This window comes from Cibotium barometz, chromosome 48 (genome assembly GCF_041138505.1).
Source record: "Cibotium barometz isolate CiBa-2024 chromosome 48, ASM4113850v1, whole genome shotgun sequence".
In the NCBI taxonomy this organism is placed as follows: Eukaryota; Viridiplantae; Streptophyta; class Polypodiopsida; order Cyatheales; family Cibotiaceae; genus Cibotium; species Cibotium barometz.
This window is the reverse complement of record NC_141093.1, coordinates 13,403,356-13,429,861: the sequence shown is the minus strand read 5'-3', so window position 1 is coordinate 13,429,861 and position 26,506 is coordinate 13,403,356. Positions and strand designations below refer to the sequence as shown.

The 26,506-nt window shown below is 44.7% G+C and overlaps 1 protein-coding gene across 11 annotated transcripts in view; it reads right to left on the bottom strand.

Annotated features, from left to right (window-relative positions):
* LOC147610830 (type I inositol polyphosphate 5-phosphatase 4-like) overlaps window positions 1–23,467 on the bottom strand; it is a 33,554-nt gene extending 10,087 nt beyond the window's left edge. For 2 of the 11 annotated variants that reach the window (XM_086785449.1, XM_086785450.1), the window contains exons 1-6: window positions 22,307–23,467; window positions 22,028–22,172; window positions 21,010–21,078; window positions 20,690–20,777; window positions 20,481–20,585; window positions 19,710–20,376 (exon numbers count right to left, since the gene is read on the bottom strand). In XM_086785449.1, the coding sequence (XP_086641575.1) occupies window positions 19,710–20,376; window positions 20,481–20,585; window positions 20,690–20,777; window positions 21,010–21,078; window positions 22,028–22,172; window positions 22,307–22,372 (1,140 nt within the window). In that variant the 5' untranslated portion in view covers window positions 22,373–23,467. The other 9 variants (XM_086785447.1, XM_086785448.1, XM_086785443.1 and 6 more) reach the window with 8 other exon arrangements.
* Between the last annotated feature and the right edge of the window lie 3,039 nt (window positions 23,468–26,506).

Sequence of the window (26,506 nt, the reverse complement as noted above, 5' to 3'; positions counted from 1 at the left end):
AACTTCTTTTCATTGATGTAGAGCTCGTTGCTTTCCAGCAACCTAAGGACTTTCTCCACCATCAATGTCATGCTACTCAATCGTAGCTGAAAATACCAGTATGTCGTCCAGAAATATGAACACACTTTCCAACCAAATCCCAGAAAACATGCATCATCATGCGGTTAAATGTAGCTGGGGCGTTCATCAAGCCAAATGGCATGACCACAAATTCATAGTGGGCTCGTTCCGTACGAAAGGCTGTCTTGGGGATGTCCCCCTCCACAATCCTCACCTAGTGGTACCCACTCTTTAAATCAAGTTTCGAGAACACCTTTGCTCCATTCAGCCTCTCAAGAATATAATCTATTCAAGACATCGGGAATCTACTCTTGATAGTCAGCTTGTTGAGTGCACGATAATCAACACACAACCGAGAAGACCCATCTTTCTTCTTGACAAATAAGATTGGTGCTGCAAATGGCGACACGCTAGGGCGGAAGAAGCATAGTCACAGGGGACGGAAGGAACGAGGGTTTGGAACGGAGGGACGCCGAAACGGGACGGACCGGCGACGGGGACGGACGGACGTCCCCTTGGAAGCCTTACTCACAAGGGATGGGGACGGGAACGTCTTCAGGAATGGGGACGGCTGTGGGGGACGGCACTGCGGGGGGGTGGCAGGGAGCCGTTGTGCGCGGGCCTTGGGCCTTGGGCCTTGCCTCTCTCTTGCCTTGGCCTTTAGGTTTGAGGCCTTGAGGCTTGGGCCTTGCCTCTCTCTCTCTCTCTCTCTCTCTCTCTCTCTCTCTCTCTTGCCCTTGAGGCTTGCCTCTCTCTCTTGCCTATCTAATATCTATATAAGAACAAGCCTCTACAAGGCTACAAGCAACACACACCCCCCTTCAACTTTCAAGGCTTCAAGACTTCAAAGTTCAAGCAACTCTCTCTCAACTTTCAAGCCTCAAGCCACACTCTATGAGACTTGAAAGTATCTACTCTCTCTAGTCTCTCTCCCTCAACTTTCAAGCTTTTTCTAGCTTCCAAGTTCCAAGTTCCAAGCCTCTCACACAAGGCCCTACTCTCTACTATCTAGACTCGACACGAGGGGCAGATCACACTCGATATACTTTTACTTCAGAGACTGATGCTGTCTACAGAGATGGGATTTATAGACGTCTGTACTAGGAGGAGCCAGGGAGACCTTTGGAGGAGCTGACCCATATACTGACAGAGACTTTACAGGATGCAGCGAGAGAGGCATATCCACATAGTCAGCCTAGACAGAGCCAGCGTTCTGGGTGTATGTCCCAGAACAGCTGGTATGATGAGGAGTGCAGAGAGACAAGAGCCCGACTGCAGCGGGAGGTTGCTTTGGGAGTCACTACTCACCGACAGTCACGTATTGCCTTCTGGCGCCTTGTGCGAAGGAAGAAGCGGGCCTTCCTTGCTCAGCTAGAGCAGGAATTTTACCAGCTGTTCTTGAGCCAGGATTCGAGGGAGGCTTGGCGTTTGTTTCATGAGTCCTCCCCTGCTTTGGTCATCACTTCTACAGAGGTCTGGGGTAGTTATGCAGCATCTCTATATACAGTTCCTGGACAGACACCTTTTCCTGACCCGCCAGCACCATGCCCACAGACATGTACTCTCTTTACTGCAGAGATGGTAAGGAAGGCCATTGATAGGATGAAGACTGGGAGAGCATATGATCATGATGGATTGGTCGCTCGCTTAGCACTTTATTCATGCGAGAGACATGCTGGCAGAGCTTCTAGCAGTGATGTTCAATCGTGTTATGTATGAAGGCTTACCCGAGACTTGGAGTATGTCCACCATCGTGCCTATCTTCAAGTCAGGGAACCCTATGGAGCCAGGGAATTATCGCACTATTATGATTGGTCACACACTAGCACGATTGTATGCATCCATTCTTAAGCAGCAGTTGAGTAGATGGGCAGAGAGAGAGGGCATTCGAGCAGAGGGAAAGGCAGGGTTCAGGAGAGGTTTCTCTACTCTTGACCACATCTTGACTCTGCGGGCCATTATTGAGGAGGGCACGTCGCATGGGCGACGGATTTATTGTAGCTTTGTGGACTTCCGCAAAGCATTTGATACAGTGCCCAGAGCCAGATTGATGAGGCGATTACAGGAGATGGGGTACCCACAGAGCTCATATGGGGGATTATGGCTTTATATAGATCAGTTTTGCAGGACAGGTATGCACCCCAGAGGGGGTCTCTACTTTGGTTCACTCCACTATAGGAGTGAAGCAAGGTTGCCCGTTATCTCCTTCATTGTTTGGTATGTATGTGGATGAGGCTTCTAACTACATTGAGAGATTGGGGGACAGAGGAGCCCAGCTAGCAGGTACACGGATCCCACTATTGTTATATGCTGATGATATTGTGTTGATTTCTGACTCCCCTGAGGGTATGCAGCGTCATCTGGATGCTTTACATGAGTTTGCACATGATAGTGGATTGTCTGTCAACCTTGGCAAAACCAAGGTTATGGTGTTTAACACCATGCCACAGTGGATTAGGCGATCAGCTCCCACATTTACATATGGGCAGGAGATTGTGGAGTATACAGATGCATATACATATCTTGGGGTAGTATTGAGTCGGCCAATGTTTTCGATGAGGAGAGCAGCAGAGACTAGATTGACTAGAGCACATGCAGCCCTGGGTGGTTTGGAGAGGATGTGTTCGCAGGTTCAATTTCAAGAACCTCGAACGAAACTTTGGCTTTTTGACACTCTAGTGACATCAGCTATGCTTTATGGAGTGCAGATATGGGGACCTTCAGTGGGCCATCACAGCACAGGCGGATGGAGAGGTATGGAGAGGCCTTTGGTATCTATGATTGCTAGGATTATTAGAGCCAAGGCCTTGGTACCTCATGAGATTATTCGAGCAGAGCTGGCAGCTGCCCCTCTGGTGATTGAGGCTCTTACGAGATCAGTCTCCTACATACATGGCTTGTGGGATCTCCCCCGAGACAGATATGCACGCCTCGCCCTTGAGTCCTCCCGACAGTTAGCTTTACAGGGAGACACGGCTTGTTGGTATGGACAGATGACATCTTGGTTCTAGGCACATGGTTTTAGCATGGACAAATTGCCTCCCTTCCAGTATTCTCTGGAGGCACCCTCTCTCTCTCTCACACGGACAGAGATTACCAGACTCATCCGTCAGGATTTAGTTCAGCTGGATATTAGGAGGACATGGATACAGCCGACTAAGGAGCTGGGCACGAAGATGGCTTTCTACAGAGAGCATTTTCTTCAGCTCACAGCAAATGGTTTTGTGATCAGACCCAGTTACATGGATGTACACTTGTCTCATGCAGTACGATGTGCTATTGGTCAGATTCGCACATCCTCACACCAGCTTGAGATTGAGATTGGCCGATATAGAGGTATACCAGCTGAGGCCAGGATATGTCGAGTATGCCATGGGGAGCCAGAGACAGAGCTGCATTATATATGCCATTGTACTGCATACTATGAGATACGCGGTCGTTTCCACTGTTTATTCAGAGAGGGTTTTGGACCACTTTCCAGAGTCATGGGGTACCAGGACTAGAGGTGTTTGGGATTGTTCTTGCTTGAGCTGTGGAGATATAGAGATAGCCTGCTTAGGTGCACAGAGAGCCAGACTCAGAGGCACATTACAAACTTCTTTAGTCCAGCCATCACTGCACCAGATGGACCACAGCAACAGCAGGACATGGATACCGCCCACACCAGCGGTACACTAATTGATCGTGCGATTGAGCTTAGGTGGTCCAGACGCCCACGACTACGGAGGAGGGCATCCCAGCATAGACGAAGGTTGCAGCAACAGATTCGGATTATTCTTGATGGTGTTGGCCTCCTCAATGAGCGGGCTGATCCATGGTAATGCCCCGATGTCCTTGAGGAGGTTGTTTAGGCAATGAGCCATACAAAAGGACACTGTGACATGTCCATACATACTTTGGAGAATAGCTCCCGCCGCCCTATTGGAAGGCTCCCCATCCGCAACAAAGCCCACTACATGCTCGGGGCCAACGATCTCCATGGTGGTAGCCCACTCCGCCGCAAGCACATCCGCGCTCTTCCCAGTGCCGGATGCATCATGAGATGAGATGAAGTACATCTCTCCACGGGAATATGCAACCATGCCGTGAATACTCCTCTTGCGGGTGTCACTCCATCCATCCACAATGAGGGAGACTCCGTTCCTCTCCCATTGCCGCTTTGTGTTGTCGGCCGCTTGCTCTACAATGCGCTTCTCCTTGTCGAGCAATGTAGTGCGCAAGCTCTCGGATGAGGGGGGCGTATAGGTTGAGCCATACTCCCCAATCTTCTTAACCATTACCTTGAAGTATCCGACCTATTCAAGAAAGTAATTTACTAATGAGAAGGAGATGAAAACATGAATGATGAATTGGCAATGATCGATTGCACTTACCTAGCCGCTTGAAAGGCAATGTGGTCGTGGAAGAAGAAGCGGGCCACCGCCATATCCACCTCCTCCTTCAACTTGGGGTTCCAATTGTCACCAGCCTGGATATTTCCCAGTCTGAAAGGGGTCTGGTGGATTCCAGGATGTTTAAATATTTGGAAAGTACAAGCTTTGGGACTGGGGGATTATCCTAGAATACAAAGGACCACACTCCTAAAATTTAGGAGAGTTGCTATTTTTGGCCAGACTCCGATGGAAATTCTGTTCGCGTCATTACATCTGGAATTGAGCAGATACCAAGAGTTGGCAAAGTGCCTATGACAGAATGTCTACCAATTGGGATATTTTTAGAGGTAAAGATTATGGAAGGACCCATCTCTTAGATTGGGACATGTGGCAAGAAAGTGGACCAAAGTGAGACAAGTGGCCTGACACTTGTTAGAAAAAGGATCAAAGTGAGACAAGTGGCCTCACACTTGTCACTTCAGCTATTGTGTGGCTCTCCACTTGTCATCATAGCCTTCTCTTGCCATTTTAGCTCATGGGAGGCCCAAATCTATAAATTAGAGCCCTCTCTCTTCATTAATAGAGGCTCTCTTGCTGCACACTAGCCTCTACCACCGTTGAAGGCTTCCCTAATGATGGCTACTCTCTTTCTCTCTCACTTGAAGGCTGCCCATGAAGAATACCGGCTGTATGGGACTGTTTTGGAGGCTTCCATCGCGAAGAAATACTAAAGGCAAGGGTATTCAATCATTTATTATGATTTCTAGCCATTGTATGTGTTGTACCAGCATTTGTACTTGCTGTACCTGCTGTACCAGCCACCATACCGGCTGTACCAACCACTGTACTTGCTGTACCTGCTGTACCAGCCACCGTACCAGCTGTACCAGCCACCGTACCGGGTCCCCACCAAGAGAAGAAGCAGAATAGGAAGGGACCAGCCATTGTACCTGTTGTACCGGCTGAATGGAGAGTTGTACTTGCTGTACCCTCTCTATTGCATGAAGACCCCTGGTTTTTGGAGAAGAATCAGTACCCACACGGAGGTATATGGATTATATTGTTGGCTCGACATTTCTACAGCCTATGTTCCGGCTTGGTAGCCTTGTGTTGGGCTGTGTGGCATTTGTATAGGGATAATCCGGCATCTCCCGTGGGGAGAGTAAGGCCCTCAAAGCTTGTACATGATATTATTCTCCTTGGGTAATAAAATACTCCAAGGGGGGGGTCGGCCCATTCCGGCCTCTATGCAGTGTCACACGTGCAAGCTCCATTTTCAGCATTTGTGGATGTTTTGTCCAGCTTTATGTTTTATGCAAAGTGATGATGGATATATGTTAAGGCTGTGGCCATGTTTAAGTGTTTTAACATGCATTGATGGTATCAACAAGTGTGTAAAAGGCCCTAGTCCCCCGGGCACCCGCCGCCGCGAGTTTCATTGGTATCAGAGCATAGGCTTTCTTGGAAGCGGAGGCTTCCTTCTATCAATAAGGAAGAGAAAAGATCTGGAGGGGGACCACATTTACCATCATTGCTATTAAGCATGGCCAGCCACTTCAGAGCCTATGAAGCAAGAGCATGAGCAATAGACAGCTTGGTCTAAGGATTTATGAATTCACAAAATTTATCTTGGAAGTATGGAGTTGGCTTTATGTGCACACGTTTAGCACTCTTTCCATATGGATATTGTGGATTATATTAAAGAAATATTTGGATATCTCATGGATATGATGCTTTTATGGATAAAGTCCACCTCAACTCCAAGGGATGGATTATTCCTTTTGGCTCCCTTTATTTGGGATGCATTGGACTTATGAAACTCATGATTCACATACCCTGTGTAGTGTTCTCTTGTCCTACGTGCTCTCTTGAAGATTGTTTCTACCATGTGAGGGTGGAACAATAGAGAGCAGATGGAAGGGAACATGGGCACTTCAAAGGGTAGTGACAAGCACAACATACCCTGTGTAGTGTTCTCTTGTCCTATGTGCTCTCTTGAAGATTGTTTCTACCATGTGTGGGTGGAACAATAGAGAGTAGATGGAAGGGAACATGGGCACTTGAGAGGGTAGTGTGAGTTGGTAGCCAAAATGCCTACAAACTGTTGGTGGCCGAAATGCCTATAAACTATGTGTAGCAGAAATGCGTATGGAACACCAGGTTATCTATGCCTGCGAGTGATTGTTTTCAGGACTCCTTGTTTAGCCGCCCTGTGTAGTATTTCTCTTGTCCTAAGTGCTCTTCAAGATGTTGCTACCTTGCTTGGTAGAACATAGAGCCAATGGTAGAGAATATGGGCACTAAAGTCGGGCCGGGCGTCAAGGCAGCTCCTTGGTGATCTACATGGACATAACATTGTTTTCTAAATGCTGAATTTCATATGCATGGAGGATTTGGCAATGGATTCCCGTGAAGCTATGTATTGAATTTCTCCAATAGTAATACAATTTACTCAAGGGAGGGGTCGGCCGTTCCGGCTCATTGTGTGTCTCTTGTAAGCCCACCTCTCATCCAAGGTGTGTGGTCACAGTACCAACACGGAGTGCAAGTGGTAAAGTGGACATGACGGAACTTATGTCTATGCCAAGGGTCATGTGGACCGATGTCTTGTTGGCAGGAGACTTATTTTGTCTCGCCCATTTACTTGGGACATGGATTATGATATCTGGACTTATGGGACTGTTTTGTCTCGCCCATTTACTTGGACATGGATTATGATATCTCGACTTATGGGACTGTTTTGTCTCGCCCATTTACTTGGGACATGGATTATGATATCTCGACTTATGGGACTGTTTTGTCTCGCCCATTTACTTGGGACATGGATTATGATATCTCGACTTATGGGACTGATTTGTCTCGCCCATTTACTTGGGACATGATTATGATATCTGGACTTATGGGACTATTTTTCTCTCGCCCATTTATCTTGGGACATGATTTTGATATTGGTATTATGGAGACTTATTTAGTCTCACCCATTTCTTTGGGACATAGATTCTTCAGTTAGATTGGATTTTTGAGACTGTCGCGTCTCGCCCAATCGATGGGACATGATTATATCTTGAATATATAGCTTGAAGCTTAAAGTTGCGGACAACTTTTAAGAAGTTGGGGAGGATGTCACCAGCCTGGATATTTCCCAGTCTGAAAGGGGTCTGGTGGATTCCAGGATGTTTAAATATTTGGAAAGTATAAGCTTTGGGACTGGGGGATTATCCTAGAATACAAAGGACCACACTCCTAAAATTTAGGAGAGTTGCTATTTTTGGCCCGACTCTGATGGAAATTCTGTTCACGTCATTACATCTGGAATTGAGCAGATACCAAGAGTTGGCAAAGTGCCTATGACAGAATGTCTACCAATTGGGATATTTTTAGAGGTAAAGATTATGGAAGGACCCATCTCTTAGATTGGGACATGTGGCAAGAAAGTGGACCAAAGTGAGACAAGTGGCCTGACACTTGTTAGAAAAAGGATCAAAGTGAGACAAGTGGCCTCACACTTGTCACTTCAGCTATTGTGTGGCTCTCCACTTGTCATCGTAGCCTTCTCTTGCCATTTTAGCTCATGGGAGGCCCAAATCTATAAATTAGAGCCCTCTCTCTTCATTAATAGAGGCTCTCTTGCTGCACACTAGCCTCTACCACTGTTGAAGGCTTCCCTAATGATGGCTACTCTCTTTCTCTCTCACTTGAAGGCTGCCCATGAAGAATACCGGCTGTATGGGACTGTTTTGGAGGCTTCCATCGCGAAGAAATACTGAAGGCAAGGGTATTCAATCATTTATTATGATTTCTAGCCATTGTATGTGTTGTACCAGCATTTGTACTTGTTGTACCTGCTGTACCAGCCACCATACCGGCTGTACCAGCCACTGTACTTGCTGTACCCACACGGAGGTATATGGATTATATTGTTGGCTCGACATTTCTACAGCCTATGTTCCGGCTTGGTAGCCTTGTGTTGGGTTGTGTTATGGCATTTGTATAGGGATAATCCGGCATCTCCCGTGGGGAGAGTAAGGCCCTCAAAGCTTGTACATGATATTATTCTCCTTGGGTAATAAAATACTCCAAGGGGGGGGTCGGCCCATTCCGGCCTCTATGCAGTGTCACACGTGCAAGCTCCATTTTCAGCATTTGTGGATGTTTTGTCCAGCTTTATGTTTTATGCAAAGTGATGATGGATATATGTTAAGGCTGTGGCCATGTTTAAGTGTTTTAACATGCATTGATGGTATCAACAAGTGTGTAAAAGGCCCTAGTCCCCCGGGCACCCGCCGCGAGTTACACCAATTCTCCCCAAGTGTAGATTATCGCCGTGGGCCACGTAATGATTGAGAGGCCGTGGAGATGGAGGGTGCCGGTGTCGTGGATGGAGTAACATTCCGACTTGATGGCGAAGGTGATGGTGTGCATAATCCCGATCCACCACATGACTCCATGGTAGAGGCTTGAGTTCCTCTCCCCATCGTCGCGGGATCCACGGCCACTCGTGGTGTCCTTCTTGTCGCTTCGACCGCTTCGTAGACGCTAAGCTTGTCAAGAAGTTCCCGTCTCTTCTCGGGCGTGACATTCTGGCAAAACCTCACCTCATGCCCACTCTCATGCAAGAGGTGGGCTCGCACTTTGTCGGCGCCACCCGTTCGCCGCCGGTACGGGCAAAGCTTGCATACCCATGGCCGAGAACCGCCTCCATGAACGGATGTGGTATAGTTTACCTCCTCCCACCATGTCCATCCCGTTGTCCTTCTACGAGAAGCCCCGGCACGTGAGGAGGATGCCATGGTTGAAGATGGCTTGCCGCTTGACTCTTGAGCCTTGAGGAATGAGAGAGAGAGAGAGAGAGAGAGAGAGAGCCTTGAGGAATGAGAGAGAGAGAGAGAGAGAGAGAGAGAGCCTAGAGGCTTGGAAGTTGGAAGACTCAAGAGGCTTGAGGGAGAGGTGAGAGCCTAGGCCCTACAGCTTGGAACTTGGAAGTTGGAAGAGACTCGAGAGAAGATTCAAGAAGCTTGAGCCTTGAAAGCTTGAGCAATGAGCAATGAACTTGTGTGTGCTTGTAGCCTTGTAGAGGTGGGCTCTTATATAGATAGGCAAGAGAGAGAGGAAAGCCTCAAGGGCAAGAGAGAGAGAGAGGGCCAAGGCCCAACAGCCATAAACGGCTAGTAGAGCCCAAGCCCAACAGCCATAAACGGCTACGAAGGCAGGCAGGCAGCAGGCAGGCGCAACGGCCAGAAACGGGCGCAACGGCCAGAAACAGGCGCAGGCGGCACAGGCGCAACGGCTCTCTGCCATCCCCGCACAGGCCGTCCCCGACAGCCGTCCCCTGTTTGAAACGCCCGTCGGGGGACGTCCGTCCGTCCCCGTCCGTCCCCGTCCCTACGCCATCCCGTTTCGGCGTCCCAGCGTTCCTAGGCTCCGTCCCCGCCCCCGCCGTCCCCTGTGACTATGGGATGTGCCGTCGGGTTATCCTTCTCGTAGTAGTGCAATGCTTATTGACTAAGTAGAGAAGCATCAACTAATGGTCTACACAAAATACAAATTTGTTTACCAAAAGATGATAGTGGTATTTCTTTATAGCATCCACCATTAAGAGTTCTTCCCTTTCAATGATGGTGTAGTTTCAGCATTGTTCAACGGGTAGGGATGGAAAAGCTGATTGGGAAATCCATATCATACTCTCTTGGTTGTACCAAGGCATAGTTAAGTGAAAAAGCCAAGTGTAACCTCTATGGGGACGCCCATTAATTTATTTTGAGATATTTTATTTTGGATGCACCTTTTATTTATATCATCTACCCCAAGATTAATGTGTTTAATCAAGTTGTGTACACTAGTATGATGTCCACCAAGATTAATGTGTGTAATCAGCTATGTGCGCTGGTATGATATGGTTTAGGGTTTAGAGCTCGGACCCTACCAAGATAACAAATTTCTCTTCCTATCTTGGGGGCCAATGGGTAGTACCCAATTGAGTTCGTCTATGTATGGAGACAGGAATAGTAGTGTGGAGGAGAGTGTATTCAAGTGAGAGTGGAAGTTTAAATACGGATCCCTCGAGCCTCTTGAGTCTTGCAACTTCCAAGCCTCTAGGCCTCTCTCTCTCTCTTAAACTCTCTCTCTCACAGACTCAGCCGAAGGGCTTCAGAGACAATTGGATACCTTACATGACTTTTGCACTCAGCGGGACCTCTCTGTTAACCTTGGTAAAACCAAAGTAATGGTCTTCAATACCTCTCGCCCCGTCACATCCAGATTGAGCTTCACATATAGAGGGGATCCTGTGGAGATTGTCTCATCCTATGTCTACCTTGGTGTCACTTTCAGCGGCCCACGCTTTACCATGCTTCCCGCAGCACATGCCAGAGTGACGCGGGGATATGCAGCCTTGAGCTTACTTGAGAGGCAATGCTTCCAGGCACATTTCCGAGGCCCAGGACAAAGGGCTGGCTTTTTGACACCCTCGTCACACCAACCTTGATGTATGGAGCAGCTTTCTGGGGACCAGATTTATCCGATGAGGATTGCCAGCGAGTTGAGAGGCCCCAGGTCATGATGTTCTCCTGTATGATCCACAGCAAACCATCAATCCCACACCAGATTATCCAAGCAGAGTTTGCTGCAGCCCCGATGGTAGTGCAGGCACTCTTCCATACAGTCACATATCTTCATCGCATCAATCACATGGATCCCTACAGGTACCCGAGGCTTGCCCTGCAGTCCTCCAAACAGCTAGCACTTGAGGGGCACTCTGGAGTATATGGGCTCTGCATGGACCGCCTACCCCCCCCTTCAGTACATCTTGGACTCCCCTTTTTTCCGGTTGTCTCACGAGGATACCAACCGAGTTATCCGGTCAGATCTTCTTAGCCTCTACACACATTGCACATGGATCACACCCCCCAAGCTCTTCACGAAGATGCACTTTTAAAGAGACCACTTTCTCACACTCACTAAGGATGGATTCATCCAGCAGCCGGGCTACTTGAGTGTTCCCATGTCCCACGCCATGCAGATTGCGATTGGCCAGATACGGGTTTCTTCCCACCGCCTCACAGTGGAGATAGGTAGAGCTGAGCACATCTTCAGAGCCGGGAAGCTCGTACGGACACCCAGAGAGGAGACGATCTGCCGACTATGCTACAGAGATTGAGACGGAGGAGCATTAAATATGCCGCTGCCCAGTATACTATGAGATCCGCGGGAGGTTTCACTGTCTATTTCGTGAGGGATTCGGTCCACTCTCCAGGATCATTGAATTCCAGGACCAGCGTTGCCTGGGCTTCTTCCTGCTTGAGCTCCGCAGACACAGGGACACCTTCTTGAGACACAGGCCCCAGCCACCCCGCCCCCTCCCTCGGCAGCCAACCATCACCAGTTTCTTCTGGACCCAGGAGATGGAGAACACCGACATAGTGGATCTTGTAGACCCTCCACGAGCTGCTCTGGACCTACCTCGCCCGAGAGGAGTTACCTCGGACCAAGCCTCTACACTCCAACGTGCCCGACGCCCTCGACCCCCCCGTCGGCCATGATCACCTCATCAGCTCCAGATCCAGGACATACTCCACCGCCATCGAGCTACCTTTCCACGTGACATAGCTGAGGGAGACCTCTCGGCCATACTCGTCAACCCCATGCTTGACATTTTGGAGAGTGGTATACCATCTACTCGGAGCTGATGTTGCTCCCATGTTTTATGTTTTTAGTATTCCATGGACAGTTTTGTATCACCCCAATGAGATAGCTATATTTTTGTTTTCATTCTGTTTTATTTCCCATTCCATGATGAGATATGCCATGGACATTATTGTACCACTTTGGTTGCATAGGCCCATCGGGTCTTTAGTAGACGCTTAATATATCTCTCTTTCTCTCTCTCTCTCTCTCCCTTTCTCATTGCTCAAGGCTCAAGAGTCAAACCATCTTCAACCATGGCATCCTCCTCACGTGCCGGGTCTTCCTGTAGAAGGACGACGAGATGGACATGGTGGGAGGAGGTTAACTACACCCCATCCACTCATGGAGGCGGTTCTCGACCATGGACATACAAGCTTTACCCGTACCGGCAAACGGGTGGCACCGACAAAGTGCGAGCCCACCTCTTGCATGAGAGTGGACATGAGGTGAGGTTTTGCACAAATGTCATGCCCGAAAAGAGACGGGAACTTCTTGACAAGCTTAGCGTCTACTAGGCGGTCGAAGCGGCAAGAAGGACTGAAACAGGACCTTTAATTTTAATCAAAAACTCATAAAATATATCAAATATTAAAACAACTACTTGAAGTAAATTAAACATTAAAGCATATAACAAAACATAAGACAAAAGAAAGAAAAACATCACCATCAACACCATGCTGGGTGCAATCTTCCCCCCCCTTGTGCGTGGCCTTCCCCCACACAAGGGTATTTAATTAGCTTTTTTTTTTTAAAGGCCATAGCCCCCAAAATATACAAAATGTGCTTTTAGAGAGCACGGTACTCTTCTTTTACAAAAATAGAGTGTCTAATATTGGGACTAGGGTAAAGCCATAGACTTTAATAAATTCCACATTATAAATGTATCTTTCCTAAAGTTCAAAATGAAAAAATCATTTGCTAAGATTACAAACTACGCTTGTAAAAATAAATGTGATGCACATAAGAAACATTCTCCTCGACATTATTTATCAATCCTCGTAATCTTCTTGACCTGAAAATATAAGCCCAATTAATAATTAAATTAATCCCACAAATATTAAACAGGCACAAACCATAACCAACTCATGACTACCAAGCATAAGTACTTCAAGGGATCACCCTGCCAATACAAACCTAACTGAAATAATCATAGACGGCCCCAAGCATACGTCATATACCGCACGTATTAATATTTATAGTGGTGTCACCCACAATATTAACCTAGCCGACATGACGCAAGAGTAACCTAGGCGTCCCCAAATTACTCAAGAGGGAAAAAATAATATTCTTAAAGAGAACTTAAAATATATTCTCATAACATCCCTCTTACTTGAGTTTGCAATTGTCCTCAATTGCAGGTTTGCTGGGTTTGAAAAGAACGAAGGATCTCAGGATAAGCTCGGAAAAATTTCTCGGCATCCATTTTGCATCTTCTTGAGGATGGTTTTTGAATGTCAAAAGATATTTGATTAACATGGATCACGCACAAGGGGGGAGAAGATTGCACCCAGCATGGTGTTGATGGTGATGTTTTTCTTTCTTTTGTCTTATGTTTTGTTATATGCTTTAATGTTTAATTTAATTCAAGTAGTTGTTTTAATATTTAATATATTTTATGAGTTTTTGATTATTCTCTTTAAGAAAATTAAAGGTCCCGTTTCAAGGACACCACGAGTGGCCGTGGATCCCGCGACGATGGGGAGAGGAACTCAAGCCTCTACAATGGAGTCATGTGGTGAATCTTAATCATGCACACCATCACCTTCACCATCGAGTCGAAATGTTACTCCATCCACAACGCCGGCACCCTCCATCTCCACGCCCTCTCAACCATTACGTGGCCCACGGCGACAATCTACACTTGGGGAGAATTGGATTCCCAAGTTGAAGGAGGAGGTGGATATGGCGGTGGCCCGCTTCTTCTTCCATGACCACATTGACTTTCAAGCGGCTAGGTAAGTGCAATCGATCATTGCCAATTCATCATTCATGTTTTCATCATCCTAGTCCCCTTCTCATTTGTAAATTACTTTCTTGAATAGGTCGGAATACTTCAAGGTCATGGTTAAGAAGATTGGGGAGTATGGCTCAACCTATATGCCCCCCTCATCCGAGAGCTTGCGCACTACACTACTCGAGAAGGAGACGCGCATTGTAGAGCAAGCGGCCGACAACACAAAGCGGCAGTGGGAGAGGAACGGAGTCTCCCTCATTGTGGATGGATGGAGTGACACCCACAAGAGGAGTATTTACGGCGTGGTTGCATATTTCCACGGAGGGATGTACTTCATCTCATCTCATGATGCATCCGGCACCGGGAAGAGCGCGGATGTGCTTGCAGCGGAGTGGGCTACCACCATGGAGATCGTTGGCCCCGAGCATGTAGTGGGCTTTGTTGGAAAGCCTTCCAATAGGGCGGTGGGAGCTATTCTCATGAAATGTGCCATTTTAGAGAATCTATCAACCACCACAAGAATCTGTGTATTGCCTTTAGAAGAACGTGGCAATGAAGTGATAAAATCCATACTAACACTTTCCCAGCGTTCATTGGGAACGGGAAGTGGTTGAAGAAGACCAGCTGGAACTTGTCTGCTAGCTTTCATTCGTTGGCACGAGAGACACGCTGTAACAAAATAACATCTTGCTTCATTTGAGGCCAATAGTATGTAGCTGTCAAAAGACGATAAGTCTTGTTGATGCCTGGGTGTGCAGCATAAGTGACCTCGTGATGTTCTTTCACCAATACTCTGCGAACATGAGTATCATGAGGTACACAAATACGGTCCTGATAATATAATAAATCATCCACTATTGTATATGCGCCATAAATCTTTAAGTCGGAAGGAGTTGCATTCTGAGAATTGAGAATTCGAAATGTATTTTCAAAATCACGATCTGTTGAATATCGGTCCTTGAAGCTTTGAGGTATATCCATTTCAACTGTAGAAATAGCCAAGACCGAAGCTGATAGCATACGACTGAGGGCATCCGCAACCACATTGGTAAGACCAGGAACATACTCAATTGTCATATGAAAATTGGCTAAGAATTCGACCCAACGTGCTTGCCTAGCATTCATAACTGGCTGCGTGAAGATATATTTCAAAGAATGATGATCTGTTTTCACCACTGAATCTGCACCAAGGAGATAATGTTTCCATGCACGATAGGTATGAACAATAGCTAAAAATTCCTTGTCATATACAGGGTATCTTCCTTGAATTGCAGAGTGCTTATGACTGTCAAGCGCAATAGCACGTCCTTGTTGCATTAAGATGGCACCAGTGGCAATATCAGAAGTATCCGTGTAAACATCAAAGGGGAGAGTAGGGTCTGGAATAGTCATGACAGGAGTTGTTGTCAAAGCAGTCTTTAAATTTTCAAAAGCTTCTGTTGCGGCTTCAGTCCATTGGAATGCAGGAGCGGACTTTAAAAGTTCAGTAAGAGGAGCAACTATTTCAGAAAATCGATGAACCTTTGTGTGATAGAAGTTGGCAAGTCCCAAAAAAGAACGAACATCATGGATGTTTGTGGGAGTTGGCCAATCGACAATAACCTGTATTTTCTTTGGATCCACGGAAATACCGTCTGCTGAAACAACATGTCCAAGGATGTCTTGAAGAATTCACTTTTGCCTGGATTAATATAAAGAGCATTGTCTGGAAGCACCTGGAAAACGATCTTAAGATGTGCCTTGTGTTCTTCCATATTACGAACACCAGGATGTCGTCAAGATAAATAATGACGAACTTGTCCAAAAAAGGACAAAAAAGATCATTCATCAGACTCATAAATGTTGCAGGGGCATTGGTTAACCCGAATGGCATGACCAGGTACTCGTAATGACCATATTTTGTGCGAAAAGCTGTCTTATATTCATCACCTTCGCGAATGCGAATTTGATGATATCCAGAGTTAAGATCAATTTTGGAGAAGACCTTTGCATGGAGCAATTGATCAAACAATTCATCAATGCGTGGAAGAGGATACTTATTCTTGATAGTTAACTTATTAATGGCACGATAGTCAATGCAAAGATGCATAGACTTATCCTTCTTTTTCACCAAAAGCACTGGAGCTCCAAAAGGACTTTTACTTGGTCGAATATGTCCTTGCTCCAAAAGTTCGGTAAGTTGTCGATGTATCTCCTGAGATTCCGTAAAAGAAACTCGATGTGGAGCACGAGTAGGTGGAGCACTGCCAGGAAGAATATCAATAGCATGGTCGACTGGTCGACGAGGTGGGAGAATCGCAGGAAGCTCCTGAGGAAAAGTCCACGATCCGAACTTCGTGGTTGAAAGGAGTTAGGACGTCGGAACCGAAAAGAGGACGATCCTTCTGATCGACGAGGTTGTTAAGAATGATTCCATTGAGGATTAGGCCGGGAGGTAGAAGAGCCAGATGACTCTCTGCGACTGTCTCGGCTCATACAAGATCCATTGGCTTTCTGAAAGTCATTAGTTCGACCAGAAGAGGCCGAATTTTGAGAATTAATGTCTGCAACACGCTCGGCATATCGTATGGCATCGGCAAGATCGACAGGGTTATATTTCTGGACATCGGCACGCAGTGTGGGGTTAAGCCCTTCAACAAAGGCATGAAGTTCGTCCGCTGGGGACAAAGAATCAATCTCCAGTATCAAGTTGGTGAACTGGGAGATATAAGAGGCCAAGGAAACAGTTTGGTCCAAATGGCGTAAGCAAGTACGGACTTGGAAATCCGCATTGGTAGGTATGAACTGCTTACGGAGGACCCGCTCGAATTTTTCCCACGTTGTAACCGTTTTGCCAAAGTGCTGTCGTCGTTGCCACCATAATAAAGCAGTGTCTTTGAGAAGGGATACTGCAAAAGTCACCTTTTTGGAGTCAGAAAGGGTCATGGATTCAAATATAACTGCAGTTTGTAGAGCCATTGGTCTAAGATGCGCTTATTGCGCTGACCACCATAAGAGTCAGGGGGTTTAATTTCCAATTTCTTTGTTTTACTGGCTTGTAAAAGACGATAAAGAGTTTTAAGGTCATCGCCTTCTACCTCGGAAGGAATGACGTCTTCGTCTGCTAGTACTGTTGCTGAAACATCTGCAGCTGGTACAGAACTTGTGTTGGAGTGGCGATCCGTGTGAAGCTGCTGGATCTGAGAGGCCAAGGATGCCATAGACTCCTGGAGTTGCTATTGGAACTGCTGTTGGAGTTGCTGCAAAGCTGACTGCCATTCCGGAGGGACTGGTATGTCAACAAGTTCTGCCATGAGAGGAGATGTTGATGTAGAGGCTTCAGGGTGATGAGGCTCTGGGGTTTCTGCTGATGACGCCGCTGGGCTCTAGTAAGAACCATCGGCTGGAGGGTGCGACATCTGTAAATCCCGAGAGGAGAGGCTACGTACTGGTGAAGCGGCTATAGACCATCCAGTATAGTAAGGGCGATCCTCTGGGACTGGGCTCGCACGAGAGTCTGCTACTGGAGAAGAAGGTACAGGAGTAGGGGCAGCTACTCGTGTCAAGGGTGTATACTCCGGTGTAAAGGGGCGCACCGTGAATGAAATGGATGAATGTCCTCAGAATAGGTGCAATATTCATGAAAAATGATGCTACACTCGGGGAGGATAGCGCCCAGATAAGGATGACGCCTGAGCATAAAATAATAGTGATCCAGATCCTATGCAGAAGTACGAACGCGTATAACCCACACGTCGAATTCTCAGAGGTGAGAAGTCGGTGTGGCTATCTGTATGCGGTAATGAGTGGGCTGGAAATAGGGGGGCACACTCACTGGAACAGGGGCTGGGACTGGTGGAGAAACACGGGTAGGAGAGGGCACTATGGACTGAGAGGGTGTATCCTGTAAATAACTGAAGTCATAGGTTTCCTCTGCCATAAGCCGTCGGAGAAGAGGGTAGTGTGTGTCCACGTGATCCCGTAAAAAAGATATTGGCCCCGGAGAATGGAGAGCCCGCAAAAGAATGAAATGGCGGGTTGCTGATATGTTAATACTCCACTTTATGTGAAATGTGTATACCCAAGAAAATGGAAAGATCACACCTAAAGTAGGTTGCCATAGTATTGCTGGAGAAGAAGCACCAAGGTCGTAGCCGTCAAGCCGCGGAGAACACCATCATAGACCGCAGGAGCCTAGAAATGAAGAGGCTGCTTTTGAGGAAGGGAGGCAGCAGCAAATTGGCGCGTAGAAGACCAAGGCAGGCGCCATTTCGTAGGAACCCGTAAGGTAAGTGTATGGTTTGTTTGTTTTTTTGAAAATGTGCTGATCGCTGGCCGTGGGGTGCTCCTTTGTTTTTATTTTTGTTTTTTTTATGCGCTGGTCGGCAGCTTCACGTCGGGTTCTCCCTTCCTTTTTTTTTTTTGTGTGCGCGCTGGTCGGCGGCTTCACGCTGCTGGGTTCTCCCTTCTTTTTTTTGAATGCGCTGGTCGGCGGCTTCACACTGGCGGGTTTCCTTGCTTGCGCTGGCGGGTTGCCGGCCGTTGGGTGGTTGCTTCACGTGGCTGGTGGAAGCCACGTGTATTTTTGAAAAAAAAAGGCTTAAGTATAAGCCTTTAGTTATAAGGCTTCGTTTTATTTTTATTTTTTTTATGTGAAACGTCACGTTTAAACGTGAAGAGGCATGGCTGTAGAGAACGAAGGGTGGCGTCCCTTGCTCGGAGAGAAATTCAGCCCAAACAGAATGCGATCAAGCACTTAGATGGAACCTTGATGTGAGTTTCTGCTTCTCTGCTTCCCATCGTTTTTTTTTTTTGGATGAAATTGGGAAAAAATGCTTAATCAAGCAAAATTGGCAAAATTGGGTAAAATTAAATGGGGCATTCTCTCCTGCTCTTCCATTCAACACTTGCTACACCCAATTTTAGGGTTTGAGCGGGCTGATTTTAGGGTTAGGGGTTGGATTGATTTTAGGGTTAGGGTTAGGGTTTGGGCATCTCACAAGGCGGAAAAAAGTTTGCTCTGATACCACTGTAAAGCTTTTATAGCTTTATTAACATGATTAAGACTTAATTAACATACATAAGACAAATGCTGATAGAAAGATTGAGATGAGATGAGATGTTTGCATTGAGACAGGGGCCTTTCTTAAATAGAGGCCGAAAAGGTACAAGTGAAGATACACATCCCTCGAAAGGGGTGTGGCTCTTGAGTCAACGGTTATGTCCTTTGGACTTAGGGGTGTGCCTTTTAATGAATAGACATGTCCTTAGATAGTGACCCATGTGTAAGGGTGTGACCTTTCACAGGTGTCCTTTCAGTTAATAAGGGATCAATGAGTAATTAAGGAGAGATTAAGAGAGTTAGTCACAATCGTGACAGTGAACATCTCTAGCACGCCTAGAGATGGATTCTGCCAATGGGTAATCCAGATGCGCCGGCATACTTATGTCGCATGAAATTTGGATCTCCATGGATCAAATAGAGTGTCATCATGCAGATGATAGAGAAATAAACAGCATGCACACAAGAAACCCAGAGTTGTAAATGTGTACACAGGTTATGCAATGTACATGAGGTTGAGATGCCATTCTAGGATGCCCACTACATACACATAAAAGCAGAGAGAGAGAGAGAGAGAGAGAGAGAGAGAGAGAGAGACCTTGTTTCCCAAGCATCCCATCAGACCAAGGCCAACGCATGAAACTGACAAGTTATAAATATAGCGCCGCAGCCTTTTGCAGACCCAGACAGAGATGTGTATTCCAACCATCTGTTTGCTGGCAGCCCGAACATAATGTGCTTTCTTTTTCACAGGATTGGTGAATGTAGATAGAACCCTGGACATAGGTGACAACAAGGGTCTGACGAGTGCCTCATCCTCTGTTACACCACCACTTTCTGGAAGATTACCACCAGATAGCCATTTCATGGGTTCGGATTTCGTCCTTTGATGATGTGAAGAAGGTAGGCCGATGCGCTCTGTGCTTCTGTAGACTTCAACCAGATTTTGCTTCACATTACCCATGGTTTGATCATCACATTCCTCTTTAGAGGTAGATGGCGATGTCTGTAAAGGAATGAGACTAGTCTCGGCATCTATTAAAATCCATTCAGCATCGACTTCTGAGCTCTCCAGAAGGGTGTCATCAGAGGTGTCGGGTGTCATCTCTCGGGATGGTGATGAAGGGGCACTGTAACATCTACACTTGCTCTTTGCACCTGGTCTATTTAAAGTCTCCCGGATTAGTGCTTGCCACTTAATTGCAGGTCCATTATCTTCAGCACCAAAGACATTGCCCGCATTTAAGGGTACGATTTCTTGAAAACTGCATTGGCAACAGAGATCCATTAATTTCTTATTAGTGTCTTAGTTAAGGTTTAGTTGTTTGAGCTGTTTTGCAGCAATTTGTCCATGACATGTTGGCCCTACCCGACAACATAGATATCAGCGGGACCGTCCGACTCCAGCCAATCTTTTAAGTCTAAATGTGGAGGAGGTGTTCTGCCTGCTACATTCCATGTGCCCACAGCTATTCTGTATTGAAAAGAAGGGGCGGAGATATGTGGAAGAGTTAAGACATGGATCACAAAATTGAACAATGCAAACAACCATCCTCTCAGCTCTAATTGGTTATATACCGCAACTCCTCGGTGTTGAGGAACTCTCTTTCAAATGTTGCTGACTGGGAACTCCGTATGGTATCAGGATGTCTTCTCGATGTCTCATCTGCAAAATGGGCAATCCAGCACCTTGATGAATGCGTAAGGGCTGGAATGGGGTAAGCCAGAAAGTGCACATCAAGTTTGCAAAATCAAATAATGCAGTCCATAAAATGCGCGTCTGCATTCCATTCAATGAGCTAAGCAATAAGGTTTGTACTCACCATCCTTTCTAGGCAACAAAGAAGAAAGGCTCCTGCATTCCATTCAATGAGCTAAGCAATAAGGTTTGTACTCACCATCCTTTCTAGGCAACAAAGAAGAAAGGCTCCTGATTGTGTGACTGCATGGAGTTGCTACTTTGGTATCTGAAAGTGAAGAAAAGTTCTCAATGTGAAGTTTAAAAATTTAATAAGATGTTCTTGAAAAGGATTTAAAGCTTGCAAATAGGAAAAGCAACCCAATCCCCAGGATCTTGCAAAAAGCAGCACAATATGATCAAAGTAGGAAACAAGATCTCAAAAGAAAATCAGCTGAGTGGAAGTTAAGAAGAGCAGCAGGATGTCCCCAAGGCTATAGCCTGGTGGTTACAATCCGTGTTTCTCAATGGGAGGCCGCCATGGAAGACACGCACCCCCTTGCGAGAAAAAGGTACGCCATTCAATCGAATCAAGAGATCTATGATCCAGAGTTGAAAATAAATCCCCAGTTATGATCCATGGTTGGAGACAAGCAACCCAACTAGGCATGTTCCCAAGGGGAAAAAGGCGAAGATCTGCTCATTGAATCAAAAGTTCTGGAAGAAAAAAACAGAGCCCATTGTGCAGATCCAGATTATAAATTAGTAGAAGCATAAAGGCTCAGGAACCCAAACATGATCCGATCGAATTAAAAAAAAAAACAGAGAGAGAGAGAGAGAGAGATACTGATCAAATTGATTTGTAAAGTAATTTTTGGTAATATATCTTCTATTACGAAAAAAGAAAGAAAGATACTGATCAAATTGCTTCTCTCTCTCTCTCTCTCTCTCTCTCTCTCTCTCTCTCTGTGTGTGCAACGGAAATCAAAAGCAGAAGAAGCCTCTTTTACCCAAACTTGTAAAGATTGCTGCTTAGTAGAAGCAGGCCAAGTTGATGGAAGGAAAGCAAGAAAAGCAGCACAGAAATGGTTAAAATTCCTGTGAAATTACAAAGCCTAAAATGTGATCGAAATTGTCGTTGAGAGGGAAAAAAGCAAGAAAAGCAACCCAACAGTGGGTCAAGACTGCCGTAAAGTAGAGAGAAAAGCATGAAAAGCAACCCAGAATTACTCTCTTACCTGGGGATGATGATTCGCATTCACTTTCGCTCTCCGTTTCGGTGTCGTCGGGCTCATCATCGTCTGCGCTCAGCTCATCCGCGCTGAAATCATCCACATCTCTCACGTTGAGCCACTTCTTCAACAGCATGCGCGGCCACAGCAGCTGCAGGCAACACCCCACCTCCATCGCCCCACTTTGATTGAAAGCCCAAATGCCACAATTTGCATGCACCTATATTTCCCCCATTTATTTTAAGTAAATAAAAAGACCCTTTTAAAAAAATTTAGAACTCTTACCTCTCCACTTTTCTTGCTTTCTTGCCTTTTCGCTGACATTTTTGGGTCATGTCTCGTCCTTTCCATTATAAACAATGCTTTTTGGGCTGTATTTTACAACAGGCATCAAATCAGGGTTTCACTTGTCTGTAGGTTTTTTTTGGGGGGGGAGATGGGTACATTTTCAGCACATATGCAGCTTCTTGCAGGTATAATTCTAGAATTTTAGAGCTTTGATATTAGGGTGTCTGCAGCGCCCATGTAGTCTAATAATCCCAGATGGGTTTTACAGTTAAATCTTTAAAGGCTAGGGTTTTTTTCAGAGGTAAAAGATTAGGGTTTTACATGGGTCGTTTGTTTTTGCAGCTACAACTCTAGAGTTTCCCAGCTATGAGTTTAGGGTTTTACATCTAGAAATTTCTGCAGTCACACAAACTTTGTCTGAGAGCTTTCATCTCCCAGGGTTTCACAATCAAAATATGCAATACTTTACATGCTACTCATCAGGAGCACTTTGTGATGTGATGGGGGTACGTTCTTTGAAAGATTGTTAGGCCTTTTGCATCTCCTTTGCACTAAAGTAGTGCAATCAAATGAACTAGATTACTGCAATCAGGCAATTAAGACAGCTCCATTACTTCAATCAGACAATCAAGAGAGCTTCATTAGTGCAATCAAAGAAGGTAGTAAGCAAGCTTGCAATGTGTGAATTGAATTAGTGCAATCTCAATGAGCTAGCCAAGTACATTAATGATGAATTAGGAGTAGGAAGGGGTAATAATGCTTAATATACAATCGTGCCCACTTTGATTATTTATTAATCCAACGGTAGCAAGGAGGACATTATAATATCAGCATTGTAGTCCTTACATGCTTTGAAGAACACCAAGGTAGGTATTTATAATCCAACATAAGAGAGCTCATAAGGGTATGGATGAATAGATGCAAATTACAATGAGTTCCATGTGTTAAGGGCAAGGAAATTATTATGTTAGCGTAGTAGGGTTTACAGAGAAGAGATGTATTGAAAAAGGCAAGTGACAAAACAGCACTCATAAAGGTATGGATACAAATTACAATGAGTAGAGAGTAAAGGTGTGTTTAAGGGCAAGGTCACAAGTTGCACAATAAACAGGGGGTGTGACAATTACACAAGTAGTTCCCCACGAACACGTTTCAAGAAGTGCAAGTTGGGTAGGCTCTTGTGGCTTCATATGGAGCAGAGGAAGACGTGTGTTTGCGGGCAAGAGCCATTATTGACACAAGACATTGAATCGGTGCTTGAAGAAAACATATTTTTCAACCAAACAAAATAAGGACAACTCTTCAATCTATCTGTTTTTTGTTTTTGAAATCTCTACTACATGCTGATTTTGTAACTAAAATCTATGAAAATTCATTTTTTAAAGTAAGGGCTACTCAAAATCTCAGCCAGTTTTTCTTAATTTTGGCCAATAAAAGTACACAACTATAGTAACTCTAAGTGTGAATGCCAAAAACACAACCCTAAAGATTCTCAATAAAGTTGTTTTTTTTTTAATTGTGAGGGTTATTTTAGAGACGGAATTGACAGACTGCATGCCATTAGGCATGTAGGAGAAGGGGGCGGGTATTGAATCCAGGCTTGCAGTGTAGGGTAAGATCCCTTACTGCTAGGCCATCTCCCCCACCTCTTCTCAATAAAGTTACGAGGGACGAGAAAGAGGCCAGAGTTGCATAATATATGTAGGGCATGTGACAAGTTTTCGCCCCAACAAAGCTTCAAACACTTTCTTTACAACAAGCTATGGATAACAACAAAACTATTCAATCTTTCTTTTTATTCTCTTTAGTGAAACCAATACACATTACCCCTACCCCCACACTCTCCTTATCCCTTTCACTCTAACTAATCAATTCAAAATGACCCCATATTAAGTAAATTTGCTTTCTTATTGTATTGCGAATAACTAGTCATGTCACAGCTATAAATCTTTTGAGATGTTGATTAGATTGACCCGTAGGACCACCTACACAAAAGGGTACATGATTTTACAAGATTTTACAAGTGCCTGGTCACCATTCATTGTAGGGCCCTCTCACTAGTAGTCGCCATTATGAACAGCTCTCTTGTAGTAGTCCCCATTATGAACATAGCTTCAAATTGAAAGAATCCCGATTCCTCCCATCGCAAACCTTTGTGTTGATCTCGTCTAAGAGATTTTTTTTCCTTAAGTAACAAATAAACAAGATCATCAACTTGTGATTGTTTGTGACACATAAATGCCCCTTCCTTTTAACCCCAAATACACAATAAATATTTGTTATTAGGCATTTCAATAACATGAAACACCCTTGTTTATTTTCAACCTCACAATTAGATGTCCCACTTTTGGTAATAAGTAAATCTTCTTAGTCCATTAAACAAATGGGTATAATGAGAAGTGGTCTTACTTCAACAAAGATCCCTTAATTAGATAAAGTTCATAATAATATATTAGGTACATTTGATCACGCTAATATCAATCATACCTTATCCTAACCCTTGAAATTAATGAATATATCAAGTCAACCATAAAAATAAGCTCAACATGTACAAACTTATACTAGCCATCAATCAATCAATTAATTAATGTAGTCATAGAAAAGCTCAAAAACAGTTATGCTGCCTATTTATTTTCTCAAACATTCCCTCCCACCTTTAAATGGTAAGTGTGTTTATACCAAAGGTAAATTATGTAGACAGAGATTTTCTTGTAACAAAATATTCGATGAGATAAGTACATTGGCCTTTTGCTTTGGATTTTGTATGACCAATTGAGGACCAATCTTATTTACTTTGCTCGCTTCAACATTTTTTGAATTGAACAACGAGCTCACAAAAATACAAGGTGTAGGGGTGTCTTTTAACTTTTAGGATCAATAACAAGATAAAGAGTTGTTCTTTTCAAGTGCTTAAGGCTAGTATAAGTTGTGCAAAGAAGGTTCTTTTATATAAAAGATTTTCAAGTATCAAGCTTCAATTTTTAGACTATAAACATTTGATTTGCTCATGATTTTGGATAAGAAGGGATGTATTCCTGAAGTGTAGACACCATAGTTAATATTTGGCCTTGCTAATTAAAATAGAATCTTTTTAATATAAATGGCTACTGATATGCTTCGCCTTTAGAATATTTTAAACAATTATATGGAACATTATTTATTTCCTAAACAACTCACACAGGAAGTTCAAAACCTCGATGTCGACACCCTCTTTCAAGATAAATCTAACCTCGCTCTGTTGACAACTATTCTTCTTTAATCATTTAATACTATTGCATTATCTACCAAATTTGTGTTACACATAAGTATCCACGAGTGACCATAATTAATGTGCAGAGACTACCAATCACAAGATGTATTATATGGACTTTTTGAGAGTATCTTACATCACAATGAGGTGTGAATATACGACGCCACATAATATTGCCTCATAAATGATCATTAATCTCAAAAGTTACATTAGTGACTTAGGTTACTGATTGGACCAACTCCATAAATAAACCTACTAATTGAAGGTTAAGAGATTAATTAAATTGAAGCAACTAATCATGCTTAGATACAAGTATAGCTCCAATTAGAAGCTCCATACAACACATAAACGAGTGGTCTGAATCATGCCAACATGTGGCCCCAAATGTGCCTAGTACAACCATTATTCTTTTTATTCTTGTACACTCTTCTTCTACACCTTTACCTTTTACGATCTCCTATTTACAAACAAGCTTTGAATTCATGAACCATAAAATAATCAAAGATGCACACTCCCCCTCAATGACACAATGTTTTATCACTACAATTACCAACACTCCCCTTTAGGGGATGGATTCCCTTCGCGATTGCCTACCCCTATACTTTAAGTCATATCAGGGCTCGAGTAGACTAGGCAAGTTGGCCTCTCTTGGAACATTGTCACCAACACAACAATGGGAAAATACTATACTTTTGGTGGGTAACAGGATGTACACAACAAATGTTAGATCCATGCCCTTACAACTTATTCACTCATAATGAGTGTGATAGCCCAAACTAGCTTTCTGTAATGGTTCACACACGTCTCAACTCAGCCATTTACAATAAAGGTTACAACACCAAACAAGGGAAACTTTGAAGAAGAATATGTTGTAAGGGCAGGGATAACAACAAAACTATTGAATCTTTCTTTTTATTTTCTTTAGTAAAGCCCCCGTCCCCCAACTA